Consider the following 11311-nt stretch of genomic DNA (forward strand, 5'->3'; position numbering starts at 1 on the left):
TATTTTCAGTATTCCTAAATAGTAGTGGTCTCTTGTGGGGAGATTATACACACACACACACACACACACACACACACACACACACATATACATACATACACACAAACACACACACATCAGACCATTTATCACTCAGTAGGGAATTATTTAATGACATATCTTGGTGGGATTATTGATGTGCTTAGGGTTTGAAATATTCACTCCAGATTAGAATCTCCATGAAGCCAGGGACTATATGTAGCAGCTTTCCCACTGCCTTGTCCCTTGATTGACATCTGAAGCATAGGAGGGGCTCTGTGAATGCCAGCTGAATGAATAAATTACAGCATTTGTCAGCACTGCATAGCACATGTGTCAGCCTGAATTCTTGGTGGGCAAAATGGGGACCACTCTTCCTATTGATTGTGAGAATGTTGCTGGTAAGGACTTTGATGGACGGTTATGACTTTTTGATATAGTTCCTTTGATTGATTGCCTAGCAAACTTCACTTCAGTTTCTAATTCTGTTTTCTGCTTCCACAGGCTGTCATTTTAGAAAATGAAGAACTTCCCAAACTCTTTCTTGATTTCTTAAATGTGAGACACTTGCCCTCTCTACCAAAGGCAGAAAGCTGTGGGTAAGAACTGTTGTGTACATACCAGATGTATATTTTAAGTTACTTTTCAGTAATTCCTTGGCCTAACAAATATCCCAGAGTGGTGCCCAAGGAGAAGATTGGCTTTACCCAATCTTTTGGTTGGGACAGCACTTGCTCGCCCCCTGCTTGTAGTCAGAGGAATTCCCTCCAAGTCCCCATCTTGCTGCCAAATGGCCAAGGCTTACGAACTCATGTTTAGATGTAAGGAATTGACCTTTTAAATTATGCTGTTGCATAGAGGGATGGTACATGATGGGAATTATGAATCTAGATGGTCCATTTAGGGACAGTTTATTAACTTGTGGATACTTGAACCAAGCCCATATCCACCTGGTGTGCATCTTCATATCATTTTAAAGCTCTAAAGACATTAGAGTGATTTGTAATTTTACAGTTGTGCAAACACAAATGCAGGAATTAAGTGCCTTTCCCAAGATCTCGCTCTGTACTGGTAGAGCCCAGGCCCTTTTTCTCTACTGTTCTTTCTTCACTGCTCCCTCTCCCTTGGGAACTTCTAATGGCTGGGTTGCAGACCCTAGTCTGTGTCCCCGAAGGAACGAGAGGCTTGATATCACCAGCAGTTTAGAAAGGCTGCAGAATTAATTTTGAAACAAGCCACTTGCCCTGCTGTGGACACATGAATGGGGCCGAGATAACCCCAGAAGGCCGTCAGAACAAATACATTTACAGAGAAATGAGTCGGCAGGGAAAGGGTTTTGCCCATTTTTCACTGCCTCCAGGCCCACCTGAAAGGAGCCACACCAATTGCATGATGATCAAGCTCCCACACCCCAAGTGTTGTTAAGCCCCAGCCGTCTGCTGGTGGGAGCTGCACACACCTGTCATAGCTCCTCACCAGAACTGCTTCCTCAGGGCCCCTTGCCACTTGCCCCAGCACCAGAATTATATACCACACGTATCAAATAACCTGTTGTTGGTGTGTTCAGTTCCAATTTGTGTGTCTGTGTTTACTGGAAGTTAAGTACATATATGTGTGACATTACCAATGACAGTCAATGAAATCTCATCATTACATAAGCCCCAAAGTAGTAATAAAATCTTGGGATTTCATAAGTGATCTTCAGGAAAATGGAAATACAAGAATCCCCTGATCTTAGGATTCTTTTTTTTTTTATACTTATATTTTAATTATAGGTGGACACAATATCTTTATTTTATATTTATGTGATGCTGAGGATCAAACCCAGTGCCTCATGCATACTAGGCAAGTGCTCTTCCACTGAGCCACACCCCAACCCCTAATCTTAAGATTCTTTAGGATGAGTCATCAGCCATGCTGTGTCTCAGTATGAACTCCAAACTCACAACTTTTTTACGTCTCCCAATTTAGTGCTCTAAGAATACTGGCCATTTTTGCCTATGTTGGTATAAACACTGACCCAGCTTATTTGGTCTTTTTCTTTTTCTTTTCGAAAAAAAATTTAGATCTTTTGATGAGACAGAATCTGAAGAGTCAAGGTAAGAACTCATACTAGTCAATCAAGAGTTATTCAGGGGAAGAAAAAGACTGTGGTCTTGTTAAATGTATAATTATACAGGGTATAAGTGTTTAAAGTTGTGTTTTTCTTGAAAGCCTTTGTTAGTTTTAAGATTATAAATATTTGATAGGGAATTACAGGAGTGACCAGTTATAATAAGAGTGAATGATTACGAGACTGACATTGTTTCGTACAAGTAATAAGAATACTGTTTTATCTATGACCATATTACAGATTTTTAAGAAAATAATTTTCAGCAATGATGCATTGTGTAGATTATGTATCTGCTTCTGATTCCACAAAGAAATGTTTAGCAGATGAGCACGGTGCCAGTTCATTCCTTGCGTTTGCTATTATTCACCCACATCGCAAGATACATAAACCCTGAGCTATCCCCACACAGCAGTTTGATCCCCTCAAAGCTAGTTTGTAGTGTTTTCTGTTTACCGTCGTCCCCTGATGCTGACATGCCTGTTCTTGACCTTTCCAGCAAACTGTCCCACCAGCCGGTGCTGCTGTTCCTCAGGGATCCATACGTCTTGCCTGCAGCCAGCGGTAATCAAACCTGTCATCTGCTAACAGCTCTTTACTGATCTGACCCTGCACCACATAAACCACGTTTTTAATACAGGTCTAACAGAGTGACATTGGTCCAGGGCTTAATAATCTGCCAATAAACCAGTGCTCTTGGTGTAAGAGACATTTAGAATTTTAATTGGGGCTGGCCTTTTAGGAGGAAATGTAATTTTTCTTTCTTTCTTACAAGGCTATTTTGAATTAGAACAAGAAGGGGTAAGGAGGAAAGATATTTATTGTCTCTAATTTTTTTGGGGGGGATGGTAATATTTGGGCATCTGCTTGTTTTTATCCAGATGCAATGGGTGGTTCAAATTTAATACTGTCACCCCTTTTAAAACTGTTTTCCAAAAGAGCTGCGTGTGTGCATGCATGCATGCATGCGTGTGTGCGTGTGTGTGTGTGTATTGCAAGGGTAGCTCTATTCCCATTTAGATTGAAGCATCTTTGGTGGTTGAATATATATTTTATAGTTATCATGTTGAATGAAATTAATTGATTTAAGTATAACAGTAATCAACCTTTTAGCCTGAGTCCTTTCTCTATACTACAAAATTAAAATTCCCCGGAGTCCCTCTCAAAGCGTTCTCTTACACAGGTCCCTATGAGTACCTTCTGAGACATTAACTCGTTTTTTTCTTAGTAACCTTACAAAATAGGCAGGGCAGGTAGTATCATTGGCCCAACCAGAAAACCAGAACTCAGGAAAGTCCCGACTTGCCCAGTCTCAGGGGGTTGATGGACGTATTCCTTGTTGTCTGAGTTTGTCTTCTGCACTTTTTGCATAAAGTGAATTTTCAGCCATTGTTTCTGACAGTCACAAGATAGCACACCAACTAGATAGCACTAGATAAATGATCTATTGAAAGCAGCCCTTGTTTCTGACAAGAAAACCTTATCACCAGCAAGAGAAAGGGGACTGCTGTCTGTAGCAAGGGACCCCATCCTCAGATCACCCGTTTGGCTGTCAGCCGAAGGAAAGGTGGCCAGAACATAGCCCTGCTCTGTTGAGGGACCCCTCAGCACCTTGATCAGATCTGCCTTTGATGTAAAGACTAGTCTCACAATGGTTTTTTGTTGTTGTTTACAAAATATTTTCAGTGAGGAATAATTGCTTCTCTTAAGTTCTTCATGTTTAACAAGTATGCATGTTATATTAGTAGATGTTATGTTAAATGTTATAATTAGCAAATATTCTTTTTTTATATTTTTAGTTGTAGATGGACACAATACCTTTATTTTATTTATTTATTTTTATGTGTTGTTGAGGATCCAGTGCCTCACACATGCTAGGCAAGCACCCTGCCACTGAGCTCCAGCAAATATTCTTACTGCAACCTAGTCTAGATTAAAGAGGGAGTGTTTTGTAAAATATTATTTTCTTAAAAATAACCACATAAGTATTTTTTGTAGATATTGTTCTTGTTCATGTATTGCACGAATCTGACCTAAATTCCTGCATAAATATAGAGAGTGGAGTGATCACTGAGGAAAAGAATAGCCAGGATATAATGGAAGAGGGAAGCTACTTGATGACCCTTTCATTATTAAACAGCACCTACTATATGCTGTACACCTGACTAGACAACCAAGAACAGGAAGAACCTTCTGGAAGAGTAAATGGAAATAATAGGTTTAGTGGTTAGATGGAACCAGGTATAGGAGGGCCAGTCATCACACCTATTTTCTTAGATTTTGTCCAACCTAGTTTCATAAATTAGATTCCTGTTACCTTAGAAGGTGTCATACTAATGACATGTTCTTGCAAATCTTTACTTGAAGAGAAACTTTACTTTGCATCACATTCTTATATTATGATGCCTCTTAGCAAGATGTTGAGTTTATTCCAGAGCATGCTGAATATGAAAATATCTTTGGAGATAACTGACCCTCAAAAAGCCAGAGGAGTGTCTGTTTTTAAAGTTCAGATATTTGAACGTTATCTTCTCATAACATGCTAATAGCTTTCAACATCAGAAGTCAAAAAAGTGCCCTGTATAATGGATTGAAAACCATAAGCCTTTTGGTCTTCATTTTGATTTTTCTAGGAAATTCAAAACAACTCTTTCCAAGGTCCCCTGTGACTTGAGTGTGGCCAGACTCTCTGGACAATTTTCATTCTTCATCTTGCTTGGCTTTTCATCAGCTTTAGATGTTTCATGTTCTTTCCATCAAACACTGTCTCCCCACGGCTTTCTGCTTTTCTTCAGACCTCTGGCAGCTCGATGGAGGCTATACTGGGCTTCTCTTCTTACTGTGCTTTCTTTTGAATAATCTTCTCCTTGCTCATGGCTTTGTTTACCCCATGTGTGCAACTGAGGCATGGTACTGTATTTGCATCCAACACAAACTCTGGCTATGCTTTGCAAGGCCCCTGTAGTCTGCCCTAGTCTATGGGTCTCCTGAGACCTTGTCCAACACTCTGTCCCCTCCATCCTAGAAATGTTTCTGGGAATCACATGTGCTAACCTTTCCTCCCCAGGTACCTGATGCCTCTTCCTCCTTCAGCCTTTGGGTCTGCACACATGCCTCATCTCCCAGGCCTCCTGATGAACATCACAGCTTCAGGGGCCTTTGGCAGCAATCTCACTAGAGCTGCCTGCTGGAGTCCCTCCTCCACTCATTCATATTTTTTTTTAAGTTCACAATAAATGTTTATTAAGTAAATGAAAACCAACAAAAATAACAACAAACCTTACCCCAAATTATATTTCTTCTCATTGTCTCTCAGTGGGAAACAAGGATTAGGACAGTTTTCAGAGTAATTTAAGCAATAATGGATATTGTATTAATACTGATGGATAAAACAAAGTACATAGACCTGTGTGTGGCACACAATAAGTACCAGCTAGTACCACATGCTTATGTACTTTCAAATTACTGGACATAAAAGTAAATAACAGTCCTGCCCATGCCATGGATCATATATGCCATTGGGGTGGCAAACAAATCACCAGACATTTTATCATGTGTATAGTGAAGCCAAAGCCCAGAGTTTAAGTAGAGTAGAACAAATGAAAAACAAAGAGGGCCATGGGGAAGTCCCAACTATCATATCATGGATCACGAGTTGGTAGACTCAACCTTGTTATAAAATCCCTCCATCCCATTCACTTTGGGGTATTTTTGGAGGGGGTATCAGGGACTGAACTCAGGGGCACTCAACCCCTGAGCCAATCCCCAGCCCTATTTTGTGTTTTATTTAGCAACAGGGTCTCACTGAGTTGCTTAGCACCTTGCTTTTGCTGAGGCTGGCTTTGAACTTCGATCCTCCTGCCTCAGCCTCCCCAACCACTGGGTTTACACGCGTGTGCCTCTGCTGTTCACTTTTTATCAGAGCATCCCCTTTACATCCTTGAGTAATGGTCACACACCGCCTGTCCTGCCTCTCCCACCACCACCATCCACATTCACCTTCTAAGTCCCCAGTGTCTAGTGTCTTGTACATTCTCAGCTGTGGGTGGACAGTAAGTGTAAGTAAGGCCTTAGCCTTTGCTGTTCCCTCTACTGGGGATGCTGGCTCCTAAACACCCCGATGGCTGGCTCCTGCCACTTCATCCAGGTCTGTCCTCAGAGGGCCCCTTCACATGAAGCCCTCCCCTCTCTCCATCCCCAGCCTCGTTAGCTGCCCTGCTAGGCTCTCTTTTTGTCCTTGAGCTACTGCCTGGCATATTAATGGTGCTATAGACTACTCATAGTATTTAGTGTTGTTTTCTTTGTCTTTTTGCTGAACTTAGTTGAATCTATTTAAGCTAAATATATGTATGATGTATCTTCATGTATCTTCAAGTAAACTTTTAGATTTGGAATGGCAGAGGATAAAGGCACATGTGCCATTTACATGTATATGTCCCATTTGGGCATTTTATTGAAAATCAATCAGTAGCTCTGTTTTGCTATTAGTATTTCTAATATTTTTATATGAGATACATTTTAAGATGTATTTTGTTTATTTGTTCATTTGCTTGCCTCTGCATCTAGCATGTAAGTTACATTGCATGGGCAGGGACAGTTCTTCACTTACGATCATCAGTTTCACTCCCACTCTGGTCCCCCTCCACCGTCTGGTTACACAATCCAGAAACTCAGAGTCATCCCTCACTGCTCACATCTGATCCATCACCAGGTCATTTCCTTCATTCTCTAGAATCCAGCCTCTTTTCTGTATCATACACCATGATCCTCCAGAAACGGAGCTGATTTCCTTGTGTCTGCTTTGAACTAGCTTCAGTTCATTCTCTGAGTGGCAGCCAAAGTCATTTTTTCAAAACACAATTTGATCCTGTCTCACTCTGTTTAAAATCCTTCAATAGCTTCTCATTATATTTCAGATAAAGGCAGAATTGCTGTCGATTCTTCCCAGGCATGACTTGGCACCCTCTGCCATCTGGCCTCCTCATGCCCGCTCCCCTTCCTGCCTGTCTTCCCTTTAGATCTCTGAACCTTCAGGCCCCCTCTTGCTGCAGACTTTCCCATCAACTTGCTCTGCCTCAAATTCCCCTGCTCGTCCTTGCCGAGAGCCTTCCCTCCCTGATGAAGCCCAGTCTCCTTGTACATGGCTCTAGGTAGTAGGCACCCTATAGAGCATTAGTCAGTAAACATTAACTGTGGATTAATAAGTAGACATCATTTCTTTGTCTCAGACCACTTTCTTACAGTTAAGTGCAGGGTTATAGGATAGTTTCTGGATATAATTATGTACAGATTGAAATTTAGAACTTAAGCATCTAAAGCATAAGACAGATTGATTTCCTCTCAAGCAACCCATTTGTGTTTCACCTGCAATGATAACTGGAATTTGGTACACCATACAGTGTGCCTCTGAGTCTCCTTTATATATCATACAGAAAAAGAAGTGGCTGATTTTTCAAGTTTGACAGGATGGCTATTGTCAGATATTTGCCTTCTTAGGCTGGTAAGAAAGGTCCCCATCTTGCTGCTCTCTAGAAACTTGTGTAATAGAACAAGCATACTCAAAACAACTTGGACTAAAACACTGCTGTAAACCACAATGGAAAAACTGCAGCGAAGTATTCCCAGTAGAAATCTTGGAATTCCTTCAAGTATATTGAGATTTTGTTAGAAATTGAATTGCCAGAGTAATCCATCTTCCTAGTGAGAAAACATTCAGATAAAGAGCTGGGGCCTAGCAGCATTAACCATTAGAACATCCCTTAAATCAATAAGCTACAAATCTGGCTGCACATTCCTGCAGCGTCTGGTGGTACGCGAAAGCGGCTTCCGGCCGAAGCTGTATGAATGATAGCACATCCTGAACCAGGGCAAACTGCAAGACGCTGCAGATTCCTAGGTTGTGGTGGCCTTACCTTGTTAAATTCTGCAAATTCAATTATATTTTTTGATGCAAATAAGAAAATCTGTTTTCATTTTGTTTTTCAGATTTTCCAAATGTGGTCATTGAAGGAGTTCTCCATGGGATATTTTACCCTCATCTGCAGCCCAGGTAGAAATCCTACTTGGCTCAAAGAAGCTGAAGCAAGTTTTCAAAGTCATAGTCAAGGAAATCGATATCTACCAAATTAACCTAAACTCTATGGCATAACAGCTCTAGCTAGTGGTAAAATCCACAGTCCCAGCTTAATTCAGGGCAGGGACGTTTCCATTAGAATGGTGCTTTTAAAAATAGAAACTGTACCAGGGTGGTGGTCAGGTTAAGGCCGAGTGTTTAAGAAGTAGAAGTAGCTGCCAACTTAGAAACCCATCAAAGGAGGTCACGGTAGATTGCTGGGAGCACAGAGTGTCGCCGAAGTTACTCTCTGCTTCAGTCGCACCATTTACTAATTGAACATCATATCCTGAATCATACTGAGACTGATCAGCTTTGGTGGACTTTTGTTCAGATCTCATGACACACTAATCTTTTCATCCTGCAATTTTCTTGGCCGGTGATTGTACATTCGGAAGTGCTGGCACCAGAAGAACATCACAGAAACACACTGTGCTGTGAGGAAGGAACCAAACTGGAAATTAAATTTTATTGACAGTATTATGACATTTAAAAATCATGGCATTTTAATTTATACTACAGTAGAGTTATATCCCGTCCCAGAAGTGAACTTCTAACAGCAGTGCCTAAGAGGAAATGGCGGGTTAGGACTACCCTTGAAAGCCCTTTAAAAAGGTACCATATTGGAAGTCTGTACACCCACCCCATCAAGTCTCTTCTCCAGTGTTGGAAGATAAGAGTGTTCCATTGAAGACCAAATTTCATTGATGGTGGTGGTTTGGGGGCAATTGTGTATAAAAAGCACATTCTTTTAAACACTAGAACCACACTGAGCCCTACAAGATGCTTGCTGGGTAAGAGACAGATGACTGAAGCAAGAGCAGATGCACAGTACTGGTCCGGGTTCACTTGGGGGGCGTGCATTCAAGCTAGTGGCATTGTCACCGGCTTCTTGTTATTTTCCTTGTGGGTTCCTCTTCGCTGACCTCATGTAGTCAGTTAAATGTGTTTCTGATGTAACTCCACTGTATGTTGAACATTCATATTTTGAGTAGCAAAGGATAAAAGCATATATGCTTCCTGTATGTGTGTGCTGTACATGGGCATTCATCAAAAACTAATTAATAGCTAGCCTAGTTGTGGTTATTAGCTTTAATAAATTTCTGTGTGGGAGAAAAATATTCAAGATTGAAACTAATAACTACATCATGGTGTTTGATTAGGATCTAAATATGTAAGTTTAAAGCCTACTGCAAACTTAAAAATGTTTTGTGGTAAATTATGTCATTACATGTTGGAAATAAGCAAAAACTAAGTAATCACGTGTCATCAACCAAAAATAACTGAATTGTCAAGTATTGGAGATATTTTTTAAATGTTTTTATGTTACTAGCTATTTTGAGTTAAATAAAAACAAAGAATAAGAAATATTCTAATTTATCTTCTGCTTCTAGCACTTTATTAGAAACAGATTGTGTCTGTCTCTACACATAAGCGTATGCACACAAACAAAACTTCTCATTCACATAGGCATTTATTTCTAATCTGATAACGTATGAAATTACCTCATCTATTGTTAAGCCAATAGGCACTCATTGATGATTTACCAAGATAATAAGAGTTTTTAAAATACAGACCAAACATTATGCGCTACTCAAGAAATCTTTTTTGCGAATTAAAGTTTTTCTTAGTGATGACATTCATTTTTATATTTAAATTTTTAGTATATAATTTTAACAAGAGTCCTTATAGGAACTAGAAACCACTGTATGTCTTTTAAGCAAACAGAGCTGTATAGAGGAAACTGAATGCTTGCAGAATCTTTTGGAAGGATGAGAGGCGTGGACTCCTCCTGGTGAGTGTCCAGGAACGCCTTCTAGAAAGTCTGAGCAACCTTCAGCACCAACCTGCCAGGAGAGCGATAACCTGTACCTTAAGCAGGAACTCTGGGAATCAGGAGGCTGCTGGAGGTGGGGGGCGGAAAATGAGATGAAAAACAGCACTGGTGCTACAATCCAGGGATCAGCAAATCCAATTAGGAAGTACCTGTAATCACCATTACTGCCTCACAGCAGCACCCAGGAGGCTAGGCACTGGGCACTAGAACGAAGAGTCCAGCTGCCGCACCTACACTGCAGTTGCTTCTCAACCCTTGCTGGCTGGCAACTACAGCCCAAAGCAGCAGGAATATGGTACTCACCCACCTCCATATTCCACTCCATTTCTCATCAAAGTACATCCAGTGTGCAGAACATTACTCCAACAGAGTCTGGGAAAGAGCTGGCAGCCTTCTGGACAATTCAGCTCAGGAAGGCATCTTGGAAAGATGATTGAATATATTTCCATGGTTGAAATTTTAATGAAAAATATAAAGGATAGATAAAACAGAAATTACTCTCCCATCCCAACTCTCATATCTAAGTTCCCTCCCCTAAGCACTGCTATTCTAAAAGTTTGAGGGATATTTCATCCACATGCAAGCAAATATTATATATTTCTATATTCTACCTTCCCTACTTTTATAACAATGGCAGCATATAATATCTGTTTTCATCTGATATATCTTGGCAGTCTTTCATGTCAGTACCTAAAATGCTTCTCTCTTCTTTTTACAGTTGCATGGATCTGCTACAGTTGATATAACCAGTACCATATTAATGGATTTGTTTTAATTTTTTATTTTAAGAAGTCATAAACTGGGCTGGGGCTGGGGCTCAGCAGTAGCACATTTGCCTGGCATGTGTGAGGCCCTGGGTTCGATTCTCAGCACCACATATAAATAAATAAAATAAAGGTCTATCAACAACTAAAAAATATTAAAAGAAAAATCATAAACTAATTTTTCTGTATATGTATATAAACATATATGTATATGCATGGACTAATAGTTTTGATTAAATAATTATAAACATCAAAAACTTCAAAAATCAGACTATCAGATGTGTAAACGCACATTTATATTTAATAATATCTCACTCTTGGGTTTAATTGGACATGGCTGCCCCATGTCACTGTGCAGACTGTGCACTATGTTAAAAAGGACTCTAGCATGCTCCTTGGGATGGCTGCTATTAAAAAAAAAAAAGCAGAAAATAGCAAATGTTTACAAGGATGTGGAGAAAATAGATCCC

At 40.2% G+C, this 11311-nt stretch overlaps 1 protein-coding gene across 2 annotated transcripts in view; it reads left to right on the plus strand.

Moving 5' to 3' along the window:
- Window positions 1-10867, plus strand: part of Snx24 (sorting nexin 24) — a 159857-nt gene extending 148990 nt beyond the window's left edge. Inside the window, exons 4-8 of one of the 2 annotated variants that reach the window (XM_077109385.1) lie at window positions 523-617; window positions 2085-2117; window positions 2628-2692; window positions 8114-8177; window positions 10796-10867. In XM_077109385.1, coding sequence (XP_076965500.1) covers window positions 523-617; window positions 2085-2117; window positions 2628-2692; window positions 8114-8177; window positions 10796-10823 — 285 coding nt within the window. In that variant the 3' untranslated portion in view covers window positions 10824-10867. Of the gene's footprint in view, window positions 1-522; window positions 618-2084; window positions 2118-2627; window positions 2693-8113; window positions 9540-10795 lie in introns of those variants that run through there. The other variant, XM_076855893.1, reaches the window with a different exon arrangement.
- The last annotated feature ends 444 nt before the right edge of the window (window positions 10868-11311 follow it).

The sequence above is a fragment of the Callospermophilus lateralis genome, chromosome 5 (genome assembly GCF_048772815.1).
Source record: "Callospermophilus lateralis isolate mCalLat2 chromosome 5, mCalLat2.hap1, whole genome shotgun sequence".
In the NCBI taxonomy this organism is placed as follows: domain Eukaryota; kingdom Metazoa; phylum Chordata; class Mammalia; order Rodentia; family Sciuridae; genus Callospermophilus; species Callospermophilus lateralis.